Genomic DNA, 19,229 nt, shown 5'->3' with positions numbered 1-19,229 from the left:
GGCTCGTTTGCATACTTGGCTTAATTTAATTCTTGACTCCCCCCCACCTTTCTACTCTCTGATTTGCTCTCCTTGATAATTGTTTTTCTGATTTGTCCATCTTTATTACTATTTTTGGTTCTCTGTGCCTTAAATATTGAGTCTGTTCTGGTCTGGCTATGGTCTGAAGAAGTGGGTCTGTCCCACGAGAGCTCACCTAATAAATTATTTTGTTAGTTTTTAAAGTGATACTTGACTGCTTTTTTCTTTCTCCTCTGTTAGACATTCCATTGGTGTGGAGGGGGCACCTTTTAAGGCTTCAGTGGCAGATGCTATAGATAAAACAGACATATGTATAATTGGATTTACAATCACAACAGAAAGCAAAATTTAAGTGTCAGATCTCTCTCTCTCTCATTTTTCCATAAAAGTTTTAAAACAGACACACTTACTGACGCTTCAGCTTTGGAGCATGTCTACACAATGCCACTGTCCACTTCAGCCATGGGTGAGTAAGGTGCACCATAGGCAAGGAGGAAATGTTGGCTGTGTGTAACAAAAATGTCAGGCCTTATTTCCATAAGGCTATTTAGGGGATAATGACGCTGAATGCTGGCAATATACTCCATGGGCAGTGGTAATTTTAGCTATCTCACTTCTCTGGGGCTACGTCTACATGTGCAGCCAACATCGAAATAGCTTATTTCGATGTTGCGACATCGAAATAGTCTATTTCGATGAATAACGTCTACACGTCCTCCAGGGCCGGCAACGTCGATGTTCAACTTCGACGTTGCTCAGCCCAACATCGAAATAGGCGCAGCGAGGGAATGTCTACACGTCAAAGTAGCACACATCGAAATAGGGATGCCAGGCACAGCTGCAGACAGGGTCACAGGGCGGACTCAACAGCAAGCCGCTCCCTTAAAGGGCCCCTCCCAGACACAGTTGCACTAAACAACACAAGATACACAGAGCTGACAACTGGTTGCAGACCCTGTGCCTGCAGCATAGATCCCCAGCTGCCGCAGAAGCAGCCAGAAGCCCTGGGCTAAGGGCTGCTGCCCACGGTGACCATAGAGCCCCGCAGGGGCTGGAGAGAGAGCATCTCTCAACCCCCCAGCTGTTGGCCGCCATGGAGGACCCAGCAATTTCGACGTTGCGGGACGCGGATCGTCTACACAGTCCCTACTTCGACGTTGAACGTCGAAGTAGGGCGCTATTCCTATCTCCTCATGAGGTTAGCGACTTCGACGTCTCGCCGCCTAACGTCGAAGTTAACTTCGAAATAGCGCCCGACGCGTGTAGACGCGACGGGCGTTATTTCGAAGTTGGTGCCGCTACTTCGAAGTAGCGTGCACGTGTAGACGCAGCCTGGGTAACAAAGGAAGAGAGAGATTTTTTTTTTTTTGATATCTCAAAGCTGCCCAGGTCTGTATGACATTAGCTTGTTAACGCAATGGTACTTGCTAAAATCATTGTAGAGTAGAGTTGGAAAATGTCTAATCATAACAGAAAAAAATAAAGGTAGCCAGTCCCAGAAACCTCTGGGACAGGTTTGAGGAATATTTCCAGAGATCTCTCAGGAGGATTCAGGGTACATTCCTATGTCCATAAACAGCACTGCACTGCCCTCCAGACATACAAAGTAACAAATAGCACATAACTATTTTCACCTTTTCTTGTACAAGTAGAACAATGAAAATCAGATACCTGTTTTCTCATCTGTTTCAGCTGGCTGGGCTGTTGGACTTAAATGGAGTCTTGAAAAAATCTTGACTCAAGAGCTGGTGCCTTGGGCTCCTCCAAGGTTGTCTGTAGGGTGCTAGTGGGGTCTTTGCCAAGTATGGCATATAGCTCATAGTAAAAGCAGAATGTCTACAGCTTGGCACCAGATATATTCTTTATCTCTTTGGTCTTGTGACGTGCCTGCTGCAGGTCCTTTGCTTTCCTGTTGTATCCTTTTGCCTGCATCTTCTGTTCAATCTTTTTGCAGATGTCTATGATTCTTCAACAGGTGTGTAACTGTGCCTGGACAGCCTTTCCTTCTTACAGTCCCAAAAGATCTAATATCTTCTGTCTATTCCAGGCAAAAGGACATAGCCAACATGGTTGGCTAGGCAGTTGCACACAACAAGGGGGAGCTGCTAAGTTTGTCTGCCAACCTGGACAAAAGGCACTTCAGAAATATGCAGGGATTTTAACAAGTGTACATGGTTTTCCATCTCTGCCTGGATAGTGCTAATTTTCACCAGAATAGTCACTATTGGGCACTGTGAAATGCTGCTTGCAGGACTGCTCCAGGCCTGAGCTCTCTGTGCCCAGTGCTATTTTGGGAGGGCAGAGGGTAGGGGCTGCAGCCACACATACTGGGACTCTTCTTCTCCTTCTCCAACTACAAGGGAGTGAGGGGAAAGTGCACAGCTTGCATGCATTCCTTTCTTCCCCTTGTCGTTAGCGGTACACTGGCCAGATTAGGTGGATGGGTGGCTTCCAGCTGCTTCTGACATCTCTTAATAACTCAGTTTTTTTCTGGGTCATCAACAGATATGGTGTACTCAAGTTATTAAAAACATCTCTTTTTTCATCTCCCTTATCATTTATCGGAGATACAATGTTAAATTTAGCCAAATAAGCCTCCCAAGATTTTTTTCCCTCCATGATTACTATTGCATTCTTTGTGTTGGCTTTTGTATTACTTGAAGTCGGATTGTTTGCTCCTTCCTAATTGGGCTACTGAGATGTAAAAAGAGGGGACAAACAGTTTGTAAGTGTCCCATCTTGTCCACCTGCTCTGGCTGGCATGCTTCCTCATCCTGGCAGTTGACTTCCACAACAGTCTACAATCCTTGAAATTCCTTCTCCAGCTAATTTTCCAGCTCTTTACTTGCTTCTTGCAGGTCATGTCTTACTCTAATGTGTTTCATGTTAGCCAGAACTTTCTGCATATTTCCCATACCCTGGAAATGTACTTAATCCACAGTAATCAAGAGTTCTATCATCTCTTTTATCCTGCTTGTCAGTCTTTACTGGGAATGCTGTAGATAGACTTCAAAATCTGTCCAGACCCTTTGTGATTTTTGTTCCAGCAGAATTTTTATTTAAATTGAATGGATCTCATCTCTGCCTTCAGGTCCTTCTAAAAACCCTCCAGACCCCTTTGTTCTTCCTCAAGTCTTGTTATTTCTTCTGGCCTGCTTACATTGTCTCAGACAGCTTTGATATCTCAAATATCCCCAGGACCTTGCTGTATTTTGGTTGAACAGGACTCCCAGCTCTCAATTTTTTTTCTCCTTGAAAATTCTATCCTGTTTCCAAAACCAGTGTTGCTTTTTTTTTTTTCTTTTTTCCCAGTCAACGTACATGGGATGTTTTGTACTTGGCGGCTGAGGGAATTCATCAATCCTTATTTATGAGATGACAGCTCTCTGGTATGAGGGGAAGGCTCAAATCCTGTGTATGGCGGCAGAATGGGGGCAGGTAGGATGAGGGGCAGTCTCAACTTCTCTTTCAGCGTGTACAAGGTGTGCTAGAAGAGGAACCTGGTTATGGGACGTTCTTGGGCAGTTTCTCAGACTGGTCTTTGGATCTGCTCTGGTCCCCCAGAGGTGCCTGACACACTTCAGGCCGGCAGCATGCCAGGTGCTGGTACCAAAAGCGCTGAAGACTGCTCTAGCAAAGAGGGTCGCTGCCTGGAGCTGAGAGCGGCTGTGAAGCGCCTGACCCCTGTCTATGCCGCGTAGGTGGGGACTCTTGAGTGTCTATGGCAGGGAGCTCTGAGGTGGCCGCCCACTGAGGGGCGGTTCCTCTCTCCACTCAGCCAACGTTGAATGCGGTTGAAGCGCGCGCGCCCTCCCTTGCCGTGCGTTGCTATGCCAACAAGGGGAGGCGGCGCGGCGGCCGGCCGGGTAGTCAAGTTCTCACACTGCTCCTGCGGGTCTGGCCGAGGGCATACTACAGCTCCCAGCAGCCCTCGCGCGGTGCTGTGACTCTACCTAGGCGACCGTGGCGCCGGCTGGGATGGAGTGAGTCTGAGGGGCAGGCGGAGGAGAGAGCACAGCCCACCGAGTCCCTCTACCCCCGGTCCATGCGGCCCCCCAGAGACCATGGGATCCAGGATCAAGTGAGTGCCCGGGAAGGCCCTCAGTCTAGCTGCCGGGTCTCTCAAGGGAGGGCAGGGGGAAATGGGGGAGCCCTACAGGCCCCAGGAGAGGGGAGGGGCGGGCAGAGGGGGAAGCCCCCCCAGCCCAACCTGCGGGACCTGGGAGAGAGGCGCTTCCGTCACCTTCATACCCCTTTGTCCCTTGCTTGTGGCTTCCTCCCTGCCGGGCTGAGAATGGTGGGTGTGTACAGCGAGGCTCTGAGGATGGTGTCCCTTGTGTGCTAGCTTCAGGCGCAGGCTTACGTGCTTCACTCAGGGATGAAATCTGTCCGTTTGTAGGCCAGAGCTGCCTGAGGTCGTCCTCAGGGGGGCCACCTTCGCTGTTCAGGTGCTGGGTTAAAAGGGGTTTCAGGGGGCATGAGGCCCCAGTCTTCTCTGATTAGATGGGAGGTCTTCAGCCAAAGATTGAGGGCTAGATTGAGCTTCAGCCAGCAGGCCTAGAAAATGGGAGGAGTGAGTATGCGTGAAGTGAGGGATGGGACTTTAATGGAAGGAGGGACAGAGGGTGTGGGGAGTACCGGCTTGAAACTGCTGCTATCTCTCCTCCCCATACAGCAGTACTAAGATGATGAGGGCCCTGCTAGAGGTGCTGTCTGGTTTGGTAAGCCTTGCTTTCATATTCAAGCCTGTCAAATAAAAACAATTAACAACATGAATTAATGGAGATTTTTAGTTAAGCTAACATTATAAATAAGCAGCAGAGGTGTGCCTGGGAAATCTGTTTTCATCCGGAGGAGCTGACATGTTTGTGTACGGTAATAGTGGTAAAAGGGGTTGATCAAATGGCTCTGTTCTTACTTTGATGAGCACTTTTGTAGTTGTTCCTCTCATAAGGCACTTTAGTTGTATAGGGTTCTAGTTTGCCACCCATCTTGTTTACCATGTACAAACATAGGTAGCAGCTACAGACAAGTCAGCTATTTTTGATCTGTGGAGGCTGTACCCGTTCTTGTAGATACAGATTAAAGTTTACTCCTTTGTTTCTATCACCTCAAAATTAGGCACTGAAGTTTTGCATAGGACTATGGGTTACGTCTATTCAGAAACTTCAGCAGATACAGAGTTTGGTGACTTGCTTAAGTTATGCTTCCTTTTGCACAAATATTGAACCTGTGCTGTACAAGCCTCTCTGATTTTTGCCTATTGATTTCTGGCTTGATTTTAAGATATTGTTTTTTGATTTATAATGGTAGTGCACCTTCTTATTTAAAGGACATACTGTTGTATTTACAGTAAGCACAGATGCCTGAACTGTGCCTCCACAGACATGGGAGAGTGGTGGATAACAGCACATTGTGTTGTGACTCTATGACCTTTGGCTCTCAGAGGAAATGAGAAAGGAAAACCTTTACATTTGTCATCCCTCTAGGTGTGCTACAAGGCCCACTTCTCCATTACCCATAAAGAGATATAAGTGAGAAGACAGAGTTGTGTATTGGTGATATAGTACTCTGAAGTTTTCTGGTCAGATTAATATTTTGCTATTGTTGTTGCTGGATGAATTGATTTGATATTAGGGGTAATTAAGAGGTCTCTCTTATTGTATTTTACAAACATTTTCAAGGGTGCCCAAATAAAATGAGGACAGACACTTGAAAAACAGTGTTAAAATGAATGCAGAATGATTGAATCTCCATCCAAATGCATGTGACTTGGTAGGTTGCTTGCTTCATGACCTGCTGTGTGAGTCACCAAAAGATTTTCTGTTAAATGTACTTCCTGGAGTAGCTTTCATCTTTTGCATTGCTAGGGTCAATAAAATGTGTAAATCAGCCAACAGAGACTCTTGTTTTTACACAGTTTTCTAAGTCCTCTTTTCTGTTTTACATTGCTACAGACTTCTTACTAGTTTAATGCAGAAAAATGAAACGATTGAATTAGTATATGAAATCCATATTAACTTTTTGAAGAAGGGCATGGGACATTTGAAATTCTTGTCCATAATTTCATCAAGTAAGTGCATGGTTTAGTTCACTTTGGTTAATTTAACTAGCAGTTAAATTTTTTGAAAAATACTAGCTTTAAGTAAATACAAGTACCTTACAAATTGCTAGCATCCTTTGGAAGTGTTCAGCTTCTTTTTTGAAATTCTAAATGGTCCCAACTACTACTTGAATCTCCCTTTGTTCTCTTGGCCTATCTACCCCCATCTCTTTGCAAGCAGATTTTTTTTCTCATAAGGGAAAACAGATCAGTTTATTGAGTTCGTGGGAATGTTTGCAGACAGTTTTCTATATGTGTCTTTAATTTTCTGAAACACAGACATTTCTCTGTCTAGGATCTGTGTTTCATTAGTTTGAATTTTGAACTTTAAAGCATTTTATGCATCAGTGGGATATAACTGAAGATACACTTTTCCTTCAGGATCAAAGAGCAGCCATGTAACACTTTAAAGACTATATGACTACAAAGTGCTATGTGACTGCTTTTTTGTTTTGACAGAATACAGACTAACACGGCTATCTCTGTTACTTTTCCTTCAGGGAACCAGCCAGTGATGTACTCATTTTCTAGGATCTGAAATTAACTAAACAGAAGAAAATGATTTTGTCAGATGGCAGTTTTGGATTTCCCTGCCCATGTGTACAGCATAGCTATAGAAAATGGTGAGGATGTTTAGGTTTTGGTTTGGATCGCTCTTGACTGTGATGTGCAAAAGGAAGTAAAGTTTTTCTTTTGAGTTTACTGCCAGCTAAACATTAAAGCTTGTGTGTTCAGCCTTAATAGTGGTAAATAAATTGGCTTACTGTATAAAGTGTAATAGAATGTGTGGGATTTATGTGAAAGAAGAGCATATTAAATATAGCTAGAGTAATGATGTGTTGTACCTGAATAGCATAGGAGCAGACAGTTTGAACTGAATATTGTGTAACTTTTATTAGCCAGTGGATAGAGTAAGGAGGAATGTAGAGGACAGCAGTAAATGCTCAGTGGGCTGTAAGCTAGCAGGAGTATTGTTCTGCAAGAAACAGATTTGGTTCCCAAGCCAAACAAAAACAAGGTTTTGAGAAAGCAATTACTTTACTAAATAAAATGTACTTGCACTAGAGGATCTTTCTTTTTTATCTGATGTGAAAATTATGACATCAAGTTGGTAGACAGGCTAGAAACAATAGGAAGTACTATGGGGCGCTGTAGGTGGGGACGTGCAAAGGGTTCTACAATGGAAAAAGAGTGAGATAAGAAACTAAAAAAGAAACCAAAGTCTAACTAGATCCATATCCTGTTGATTTTCCTGAAAAGGTGTATGAAAGTAACAGACCCTTTAAAAGGAGAATTGATTCAGGGGTTTTTAGTGCTTTGACCTTGACACTAAATTGCAGAATCACCATATCGAGTTGCTTCCTTGTACCTATTGGTGGGGAAACAGTGGTTTACAGCAGTTCATTCAAATTCCTGGTCAAAGAAACAGGAGGTCAAGTTTGAACACATGCTTTATCAGAGGAACAAAGTGGGCGAGGTAATATCTTTTATTGGACCAATTTTTGTTACTGAGGGAGACTTTAACAGTAATTTTGTATCTGCTGTTACAAAAGAAAAAAGGTAATTTAATTGTTAAACCAAGTGTGTTGTGAGAAGAGAAGCAGAAGGTGTAGATGTAACTAGCTGCATTTAAAGCAGCAGTTCCCGGCCTTTTCCAGATGGGGACCTATTTTGACAATTCAGGAAGACTTGGTGACCCAAGGCAATTCAAAGATGGGGCTGGGGGGAGCAGTGCTGTAACTAGGAAATTTTGTACCTGAGGCAAGAATATGAAATTGTGTCCCCTCATGTTTATATATTCATAGTAGTTATTTAATAGAAAAAGGGAAAATACATTATTAATAGTAAAATAATAACACTGTTTATTATAGTTAATTATTTTATTATGATAGTTAATCTGAGTTGGGGTGGGGAAAATACCTTCATCCCCAAACAGCTCCCCCATATGCCCCCATTTTAAACCCCACACTCAGGCTAGAGGGTCTGGGAGGGTCACACTTGGGCTGAGTGAGTAACACTCAGAGGCTAGGGAGTTTGGGGGGCTGGGGGCTGGTCACACTCAGACTGGGGGGGTCACACTTGGGTTCAGGGGCTAGGAGGGTCACACTCAGAGGCTGGGGGAGTCACTCGGGCTGGGGGGCCTGGGAGAGTCACAATCAGAGCCTGGAGGGGCTGGGGAGAGATACAAACAAAAAATGAAAACTGACAAATCAGCTACATAGAACAGAAGTGGGGGGAAGGTGGAAGGGGGCAAAAATTGCTTCGTGCAAGACTCTATTATGGGGCTTGTCTGGGGTGGCTACGAATATCAAAGGTGGAGAAGCTGTTTTTGTGATGCGTAATTGCTTCTCTATTGATCGCTGCTGGGTGTGGCAGTGTTAAGGAGCTACTAATGGCTCCTTTAAGAGCCGCATGTAGCTCAGAACTGCTGGCAACCCATAACAAATCTAATGGCAACACATGTTTGGGTCCCGACCTATAGGTTGTGAATCCCTGATTTAAAGGGTTTACAGGGTTGGCAGTAGGGAGAATGGCTCAGATGAAATGCATCCAATAGTGGTACAGCAAGAGAGGAATGCTGCTGAAGCACTAATAAATATTTATCAGTCTTTCTTAGTTCAGGAGAAATTTTTGAGGACCACAGTGTGGTTAGTATAATGTAATTTAAATGAAGGTCTAGAGATATAGCAGGAAATTACACTGCAATTTGACAGTGGTTGTGGTGACTGTGTATGTGTGTAAGAGGAGGATGTACTTAAAACACAAATAAATTGGGTCATTTTCAAATTCCCATTTATATGGGGTGAGAGAGAAGTTGGTCTGAGGAGGAAGATGTAAGGGGGCTAAACCCTGTAAAGTAAGCTGTTGGCCAAACTTTTTGATATGCATGTAGGGTGGAGACATCTGCTGTCCAGGGGCAATTTCCAGGAGAGAAATCAACCTCAGCTGCTAGGAAAAGTGAGAATGCATGAATTCTCATGAGGGCCATATCACTGGACTTTTCTTCTGCATCAGCCATTGAGTGGGGGGATATGATAAATCTGAAGGCCCCATCCCCGCCAAAGCCTGTTGTGTTCTGTGAGGGGGTATGATGGCTGTCCACTACTTTACATCTAATTAGTTGCCTGCAAGTTGTTGTAATAGGATATCTTCCTTACCCCTCCATGCCTCTGTTGTTTGAGACGGTTGTAATTGCACTGCTTCTCCTACAACTCCTAGGTTTCTTTAGTAGCAGCAGAGTGAAATTGCTGTTTTGGTTTTTCACTATAACTTTTGCCTTAGCTAGAGGTCCCTAAACTTTCAGCTGCCAGGACAACATCATTTAGTCTTGCTCTTATGGTAGACTGGAGCGAATCTATTATAGAAAATAATATACATTTTGTACATAATTCTAAAGGTATAAGAGACTAGTCCTACCCTGAAGAGCTTACAGCTAACATAGACAAGACAGCAGAGAGTGAGAGAAAGTTGGTAAGTGTAGATAATCAATCTATTTAGAAGTGTGCATGGTGAGGTAGGTAAGGGGGAGGAAGAGGCGGTGGCATGTTGGGAAAGTAGAGGGAAAGGACAATGGAGAAGGGAGATGTGATGGGAAGTAGTGTGTGGCCAGAAAAAGAGGATGGAGAAGAGCTTATGGGCTTAGTTTTGTCTTTACTGCATCAAGTCCTGTAGAGTGCTTTCTTGTAGCCATGTGTACATGTTTGTTTTGATTAATTTCCATGTGGGAACCTCATGTTCTACCACTGCATTTCTACAGAACAGTGTTTAGCACCAGAAGCAATATATGCTGAACGACAAGTGTTCCAGTGGTTAAAAGTTGTGTTAAATATGCCCATGGCCGTGTCTACACTAGCCCCAAACTTCGAAATGGCCATTTCGAAGTTTACTAATGAAGCGCTGAAATGCATATTCACCGCTTCATTAGCATGCGGGAGGCTACGGCGCTTCGAAATTGACGCGGCTCGTCCTGACGGGGCTCCTTTTCGAAAGGACCCCGCCTACTTCGAAGTCCCCTTATTCCCATGAGCAGATGGGAATAAGGGGACTTCGAAATAGGCGGGGTCCTTTCGAAAAGGAGTCCCGTCGGGACAAGCCGCATCAATTTCGAAGCGCCGCAGCCGCCCGCATGCTAATGAAGCTCTGAATATGCATTTCAGCGCTTCATTAGTAAACTTCGAAATGGCCATTTGCGTGGCCATTTCGAAGTCTGGGGCTAGTGTAGACGTAGCCAATGTGTGTTAAAATTTGAGTTCTGTTAAACTTAGTATTGAAAAAGCAAGCATGGATTTGCACAAGCACCTTTTCTGAGTGTCTGTATAGCACACCAAGTCCAAAACTCTTGAGATCACCCTTATTCAACCAGAGCTGTGTCCTATCACATTTGCAGGCATGGCCCCCTGCAGGTCCCAGTGCCCATGTTTCAGTGATTCTGGTCAATGGGAACTGTGGACAGTGGCAGCCAGCACATCCCTGTGGCCTGTACTGCTTTCCACTGCTCCCATTGACTGGGAATGGGGAACCATGGATGCTCAATGAAAACAAACTCTTATGGCCTGCCAGTGGATTAGCCTAACGGGCTGCATGAGAGTTGCACGCAGCACACAGGTCACACACAAACTACAATGCCATTGAAGTCAGCGTGCCAGTCAAAATGTGTCGGGGGAGTCATATGTAGTTTGGGAACCTCTAGCCTGTATGGTTCTAAACAACGCTGAATAGTGCTCAATTTTCACTCTGCTGTGTCTTGCTTATCTGCTTACTTTGGATGGCAGCTTGATACCAGCTTTTACTTGGCTCATGTTTGGAAGATTGCCTATGTAACTGCAAGGGCAAGAAATCTATTTTTTAAAAATGTTGAATTTTTCAATTCTGCAGAAGCTTTTGGGAAAGAGTCCTGCTTGATAAGGGCATGTGAGTTTTCCAAACTCTGGTCATAAATGTTTTGCATTTTCACTTTTTTTCTGCTGGCAGGGGTGGAAGGATTTAATGCCACCAGCCAAATGAATGAGTATAATGTTTTGAGTTAGTTCTATGCTTCACATTGCTTTAAACTTAAAATTTTGCTGTTGAGATATTTAAAAGTAAAATTGCTTGCAACCCAGCAAGCAAAGTATGCTTGAAATCTCTGTTTTTGTCTGAATAGCAATAATTGGCAAATACGGATTCAAGAGTCCTGCAGGTGTCCAACAGAAAGGCAAACAAAGTTTAATGACTGTCTCTACTGAACATAATCCAAATGAGAACTATAACTATCTATATATACAGACACGGTAAACTTGTATCCATCAGCCCACGGGCTGGGAGGTTGCTGGATATTCAAATATGCTGGTTAAGAGAGAGCAGCCAGGGAGGCAGAGACAGGGCTTAGGAGAGGCACAGGCAACCTGGGAGAGACAAAGCCGCAAGATCCCCAACCGGGGCCAGGAAAACGCCAGCAGCTCTGGGGCTGTGAAGCCAGCTGGGGGAATGCCAGCTGCTCCAGGGTTGGGGGAGCTGGCCAGGGTGTTGGGGGAATGCCGGCAACTTGGGGGCCGGGGGAATGCTGGCAACTGTGTGGCAGGGGAGCTAGCCATGACTGGGGAAACACTGGCAGCCTTGTGGCTGGGAGAGACGTCCAAGCTCAGTTTTGTTCTCAGAACAGAAAGTGGCATGTTTGTGCTGGTTATCTGAGAGTTCTGGTTGAACGAATACCGGATAAAGGAAAGTTTACTTTATATATTTTAGTTCTAAAGCATCTTTCACCAAGGATTTTAAAGCACTCTGTCGTTATATCAACAATTATATCCTTATGGCAAAATCAGTGTAAGCTGGTACAAGTTGAATCTCTCTGGTTTGGCAGCCTCTCGTTCAGAATGAGTCAGGTCCTGAACGTGCTGGTCTGGAAAGGTTCAACCTCCATATGTAATTTGCGTTGAGACCATTAGTATGAAGAGCACGATACAAATGAGGCCTCATGTCATTCTAGACCAATGGTTTTCAACCTCCAATCTGCAGATCCCAGGGGCTCTACAGACTATGCCTAAGATTTCCTAAAGGGTCCACTCCTCCATTAGCAAATGAAAAAAGGTTGAAAACCATTGCTCTCAACATCAAACACCATACAGCATAAAGGAAGTGCATATAGTGGTAAAATTTAAGTTTCTCTATTGCACTAGACTTTCAATAGCTGTACTTTCCAAGGAGTGTAAGGGAATTATGCATCTAAATCCAGTTGAATTTCAGCTGGAGCTGGGTGCCTACCTGTGTTTGTTTCAGAGGGGTAGATGTGTTAGTCTGTTTCAACAAAAATAATGAGGTATCTTAAAGACTAACAGACTTATTTGGACATAAGCTTTTGTGGATTGTCCCAGCAATTGGCAATCAAGGCCGCAAGAGTGGTCGTTCTCAGTGGGCTGCAAGATTGTCGTAACCAGGGAAGTCTCCGAGAATAGGGTAGCAACAGAGAGGGAGCTGTGCTAGTCTATACACTAGCAAAACAAAAAGCAGTCAAGTAGCACTTGAAAGACTAGCAAAATAATTTATTAGGTGAGCTTTTGTGGGACAGACCCACTTCTTCAGACCATAGCCATACCAGAACAGACTCAATATTTAAGGCACAGAGAACCAAAAACAGTAATCAAGAAGGACAAATCAGAAAAAAATGATCAAGGTGAGCAAATCAGAGAGTGGAGGGGTGGGGCGGGGGGAAGGTCAAGAATTAGATTAAGCCAAGTATGCAGACGAGCCCCTATAGTGACTCAGAAAATTCCCATCCTGGTTGAAACCACGTGTTAATGTGCTGAATTTGAATATAAAAGCCAGCTCGCCTGCTTCCCTTTGAATAGTGGTGCAAAAGTCTTTTTTAAGGTAATACGCATACTCTTAAGTCTTTAACAGAATGGCCCATTCCATTAAAATGTTACCTGACTGGTTTGTGGATCTGGAGTGTTTTGATGTCTGTTTTGTGCCATTAACCCTTTGTCTAAGGGAGTTATAAGTCTGTCCAATGTACAAAGCATCTGGGCATTGTTGGCACATGATGGCACATATGCTCCTCTACAAACATTATGAGAACGTGCCTGTGATTCTGTGACTAACCTGGTTAAGTCCAGTGATGGTATTTCCAGAGAAGATATGTGGACAGAGCTGGCAGCGGGCTTTGTTGCAAGGAAAGGTTCTAGGACTGGTATTCCTGGGATATAGACTGTGGCTGTTGGTGAGGATCCTCATAAGGTTGGAAGGTTGTCTGTGGGAGAGAACAGGCATGTCACCTAGGGCCTTCTGGAGTGTGGCATCCTGATTAAGGATAGGTTGTAGATCTTTAATAATTCATTGCAGTGGTTTGAGTTGGGGGCTGTAGGTGATGACCAGTGGTGTTCTGTTCTTGACTTTTTTGGGCCGATCTTGGAGTAGTTGGTCTCTGGGTATTCATCTGGCCCTGTCTATTTGTTTTTTTTACTTCTCCTTGTGGGTAATTCAGGTTTATGAATATTTGGTAAAGATCTTGTAGTTTTTGTCTCTGTCAGTTGGATCAGAGCAAATGCGATTGTATCTAAGAGCTTGACTGTCAACAATGGATCTAGTTAAGTGTGCAGGATGGCAGCTGGAAGGGTGTAAGTAAGTATAGCCATCAGTGGGTTTTCGGTACAGTGTGGTACTGATCAGGCCATCCTTGATTAGTACTGTAGTGTCCAGGAAATGTATCTCTTGCATGGAGTAATCGAGGCATAAGTTGATGGTGGGATGCAGATTGTTAAAGTCTCTGTGGAATTCTTCTAGAGTCTCTATACCATGGGTCCAAATCATAAAGATGTCATCAATGTATCTTAAGTAGAGGAGGAGTAGTAGGGGACGAGAGCTGACTTTTATATTCAAATTTGGCACATTTAACGTGGTTTGAACCGGGATGGGAATTTTCTGAGTCATTATAGGGGCTCGTCTGCATACTTGGCTTAATCTAATTCTTGACCTTTCCCCCGCCCCACCCCTTCACTCTCTGATTTGCTCACCTTGATCATTTTTTTTTCTGATTTCTCCTTCTTGATTACTGTTTTTGGTTCTCTGTGCCTTAAATATTGAGTCTGTTCTGGTATGACTGTGGTCTGAAGAAGTGGGTCTGTCCCATGAAAGCTCACCTAATAAATTATTTTGCTAGTCTTTAAAGTGCTACTTGACTACTTTTTGTTTTGACAGAATAGGGTAGTTTTTGTTAATAGTGCTTTCATACCTAGAATTTGTGGGCTGTGCTGACTGAACTGTAATGACAATTTGATTGGATGCAAGAGTGCCTGGCTCTTATGGTCAAAGTTGTCTGCAGTTAGCATGCACCTCACTTCTTATTCCCTTACTTTGTGTGTGTCATGTTAGTAATAGTAGTATTAAAAATCCTACACAGATAGAACCCAGCAGAATCTGTCAGCCTTGTACATAGGCAATGGTAAACAAAATGTCACATGGTCCTCATACAGAACCCTGATGGTCCACATACAGCCCGTTGGCTGCAGGTTGCCTGCCATTGTGCTAGGCACTGTTCAAAAACAAAGGTGCAGGTGGTCCTTGCCCAGAAGAATTTATTTGAATGGAAAAGATAGTTGGAGGGTTGGTGAAGGGATATAACATGAACAATGTGAAAGTAGCAAACATTGATTCCATAATTTTTGTTTTTGTGGCTGTGTATATGTATGTCTATACTTAGGGGCTGTGTCTTCACCAGCATTTCTCTTTCAAAAGAGGCATGCAAATGAAGGAAATCGTAAATGCAAATGAGGTACAGATTTACAGACTCCAAACTGCCGCAGCCTTAACCCCACCGTCGGCCCCACAGACCCCAAACCACCACAGCCTGAACACCCACCTGCCTGCCCCATGGACCCAACCCGCCACCAGGTTTTAACCCTCCCTCCCGCTCACGGCCCCAAACTGCCCGCAGCCTTTAACCCTCAACAACCCCCAAACCCAAGGTTCACTTACCTTTCAAAACCAGCACCACATGCTGCTGCTTCTTCACTGAGTTAGGAGCATTAGGAACCAATCAGACACTTTAACATGTATTTTAATGGCAATTTAGTGTCCCTCTTACGAGTTTTCGCCTATGAGTAGAAAGTTGAGAACCAATTGTGCTCTTATAGCGAGGCATGAGTGTACTTCCTAAATTTCTAACTTTAGTGGGAAGAATGTCACTTGGTTATGTTTTTCATAAATCTTAATTTTCTATTGGCGTAGGTCAGAATTTTGCTTTTAAAAAGTGCATAAACACATTATTTTGAAGGTAAACTTAGTTTTCTCTTAGAGTGAATTGTCTTGAAAATAGCTCTTTTTCTTTCATGAGAATTCTTTTAAGTAAACCATAAGATCCATTCTTAGAAAACATCAGAGCATGTTAATAAGGGTATTACAAGAGTCTGCTTTTCTAAAATATGCCTCAGTATCTGCTTCAAATCAGTTTTTAAAATAAATGAACCAAGTGAGTATTGTGATGCTGTGTCCTTGTTATTTCTAATCCTATTTATGTTCTTATTTGCTAATTCATAAAATTTTGTGATTGATACTTAGCACAAAGTATTGAAGGTCTACTCTATTTTTGAACTGGCAAACTTACTTGGAGAGTCTGTACTCTGAGCACCTGGCATGAGATTATTTTAAACAATAAGTGATGCACAGTAATGTTTATCAAATATGCATATAGTGTGTTTGTTTAGTAAGTTACTCTGTGAATGGTGAAGTCTTGGAAGCACTTCTTCCTTTAATTCCACAAAAACTTATAAAAGCCATGTCTACACTAGCCGACTATTTTGAAGTAGCCAGCCCAGCTTTGAAATAGCGCGTCGCATCTACACACACACTGTGCGCTACTTCAAAGTTGAAATCAACGTTAGGTGGTGAGAAATCGAAATTGCTATCCCCATCAGAAGATGGGAATAGAGCCCTACTTCAATGTTGAATGTCGAAGTAGGGCGTGTATACACGATCTGCATCCTGCTACTTTGAAATAGCAGGGTCTTCCATGGCAGCAATCAGCTGAGGGTTTGAGACTTGCTGTCCAGCCCCTGTGGGGCTCTATGGTCACTGTGCACAGCAGCCTTTAAAGCACCACAGACCTGGATTTCCTGTGGCAGGAAGCTGAGAGTGGACAGTCAGCAGCACCCATACATACTGGCTCTGCAAGCCCTCAATAGGCCCCGAGCTGCCCTCCCACCACCCATGGCAGCCAGCCTGCCCCCTGAGTGCCCCCAGGGCTCCAAGGTGTGCAGCAGAGGGAGGGCAGAGGCGGTGGGGCCATTTCTGGACCGATGCCGAGCTCTGAGACCTGCTGGGGCTCTGGGGTGAGGAGGAGGTGCTCCAAGTAATGCGGAGCAAGCGGCGGAATGCAGAGGCATTCGCCTGGCTGGACCAGGGTCTGGTCAGCTGGGGTCACCCTGCCCACACTCCTGACCATGTCAGGAGTAAAGTCAAGGAGTTGCAGCAGGGTTATGCCCAGGCCTGGGACACAGCCAGCTGGTCTAGGGCTGCCTCCACCACTTGCCCCTATTAGAGGGAGCTCGGGGAACTCCTGGCCCCCTGGTATACCTCCTCCCCCTCTGACCGTCCTTAACACCACGGCTGAGGAGCCCCAGCAAGCCTCGGACCAGGGGTCTGGCCCGGAGGCCAGCCCTGCACCCCAGGGGCCTCCAGAGGAGCCAGCCCCCGGGACCACAGAGGAGGGCTCAGTGATGGGGAGCTCCTAGTAGACCTCCCCTCCCAGAACTCCAGCAGGGCGTCCACCCAACAGGTGTCCCCTGACCGCAGGAGTGGACCTTCAGGTATGTACCCCACTGGGCGCACACCCCCGGGTTATGGTGCGGGGGGATGGGACACGACTGGGGCCCTCCCAAAATTACCAGCTGACCCCAGCCTGCCACAGCCCAGCCAGACCACAGTCCTGGGACAGCAGCATGACCCCCAGGGCCTGTCAGCACTTGCCACTGCTGACAGCTCCATGCCCCATCCCCGGGGGGGGGGAGGGGGGGCTGAACTCCCAAAGGGGGGCTGCTTACAGGGACACCGGGCCCATGGCTGGGGGACAGGGGATGGGGACACGGCACCCATGGGATGGTGGGGGCCATGGGCCACAGGTGAGGGCACAGTACTACCGGACGTCCTCTATTTTTCCTGCTCTCGACAGCCACGCCATCTGAGGGCCATGACAGCGCTACAGTCTCTGTGATGCCAGACAGCCCGCCAGGGATGTCGCAGTGTGGCAGCCAGGCAGGGCGTGGACCGCAGCCAGCTGAGGCAGTGTCCACCGCCAGGACCGGCCCGCCACCACTGGAGCCAGCTGCAAGCAGACACCAACCCCCTGAGGTCCTCGCCACCCTTCGGCGCCAAGTGGAGGTGGCGGAGCATCACCTCAAGTTGGAGGAGCGGGCACTGGCCTGGTGCCAGGAGGCCTGGGGGGGTGGGTCCTTTATGTGGACATTCGACTGCATCGCAGGCACTCTGGAGCTGATAGCGGACTGGCTGCCACCCCCTGCTGCTCCACCTGGTCTCCCTCCTGGCAGTCCCCCTGGACCAGAGCCCGCTGAGGAGGACTTTGGGGCTTCAGAGCCCACCTGTCCATATCTGCTGGTCCTCTTGCCCCCCACCTGGCCTCAATGGGGACCCTGGAAAAGGGGTGGGTATGGCAACCTGGACCCGGCAGGGGTTGTGCCCCTCCACACTGGGTGTGGGACAGTGAGGGGCCAAGGACTGGGCTACCGAGCCCCCACCCACTGCCTCTGTATATAGTTCCCCCTGCCTCTGTTGTAGATAGTTACGTCGTCCCACTTTAGGTAGCATTCCCCACATGGATATAGTTTTCCCAAGGGCATTTGTTCAGTTTAAAGAATTGCTTGACATGTTTTTAGCTAGTATATACAATACTAACAGTTTTATTTTTCAAACATCCTAGTGTGTCATATGTGGGTGGTGAGGGCACTGTGCGGGAGGTGTGGCAAGGGCAGTGCTCACTCTGCCCCCTGGTCAAAATACTCCCACAGAGCCTCCCGGACCCAGACCCCCTCATGGTGGGCCTAGCGGCTGGGGGCGGCAGCTAGCGGGGGGTAGGCTGTGCCAAGCCTCCACAGTCCACCCCTGCATGAACTCCTCCTCCTTGCTGTCCACCATGTTGTGGAGTGTGCAGCACCTGCCCACAACCTGGGGGATGTTCAGGAGGCACAAGTTGAGGCTGATGAGGAGGCAGCACCAGTGGCCCTTGAAGCAGCCAAAAGCCTGCTCCACAACCTGGCAAGCGTGGTTCAGGTGGGCATTGAACCTCTGCTGGCTGGTGTTGAAGTGGCCTGTGTAGGGCCTCATAAGCCAGGGCTGGAGGGGGTAGGCCACATCTTCTATAAGGCAGAGGGCCGTGGTGGTGTCCCGCAGAGGGAGATCCCTCTGGGGGATGTAGGTTCCCGCCTCCATCTGGAGGCACAGGCCCAAGTTCCAGAAAATGCAGGCATTGTGCGTGCAGCTGGGCCAGCCAACATATATGTCTTGGAAGTGGCCCCAGCTGTCCACCACGGCCTGGAGGATCACCAAGTCCTTCCTGTTTATAAAGCATCCCCCACTGTGCTCCAGGGCATGGATGGGGATGTGGGTACCATCCAGGGCCCTGAAGCAGTTGGGGAACCCCATGCCGGTGAACCCTGTGATGGCCACGTCCAGGTCCCCAGTCTGCACCAGCCTGTGGAGCAGCAGGGCGTTCAGTATATGGACCACCTATGGAGAGGGGACATGGGCACCCATGAGGGTGTGTTGGGTGCGCTGGCCCGCCCCAGGGCACCTCCCTGGGCCCCCTACCCGGACCCTTCTGTGACCCCCCCGCCACTCCCCAATTGGTCCCTGCCCAGGCCTCCTTACAGCCATGACAATGGCCCCAACAGTGGCTTTGCCCACACCAATCTGGTATTCTGCAGATCGGTAGCTGTCTGGAATGGCCAACTTCCAGACAGTGATGCCGACCCTTTTCTCGATGGTGAGGGTGCACTGCATGCGGGTGTTGTGGTGCCTCGGGGCAGGGGTGAGCCACTGGCAGAGCTTCAGAAACATCTGCCAGTTCATCTGGAAATTCTGAAGCCAGTGATCATTGTCCCAGTCCCCCATGACCCGGTGC

The 19,229-nt window shown here is 46.6% G+C and overlaps 1 protein-coding gene across 10 annotated transcripts in view; it reads left to right on the top strand.

Moving 5' to 3' along the window:
- The first annotated feature begins 4,000 nt into the window (after positions 1–4,000).
- The window catches only part of DENND1A (DENN domain containing 1A), a 406,341-nt gene continuing 391,112 nt past the window's right edge, over positions 4,001–19,229 (top strand). For all 10 annotated transcript variants that reach the window (XM_075015674.1, XM_075015669.1, XM_075015672.1 and 7 more), the window contains exon 1: positions 4,001–4,102. In XM_075015674.1, the coding sequence (XP_074871775.1) occupies positions 4,086–4,102 (17 nt within the window). In that variant the 5' untranslated portion in view covers positions 4,001–4,085. The remainder of the gene's footprint in view (positions 4,103–19,229) is intronic.

The sequence above is a fragment of the Carettochelys insculpta genome, chromosome 21 (genome assembly GCF_033958435.1).
Source record: "Carettochelys insculpta isolate YL-2023 chromosome 21, ASM3395843v1, whole genome shotgun sequence".
Taxonomy (NCBI): Eukaryota; Metazoa; Chordata; order Testudines; family Carettochelyidae; genus Carettochelys; species Carettochelys insculpta.
This window is presented reverse-complemented; position numbering and strand designations above follow the sequence as displayed.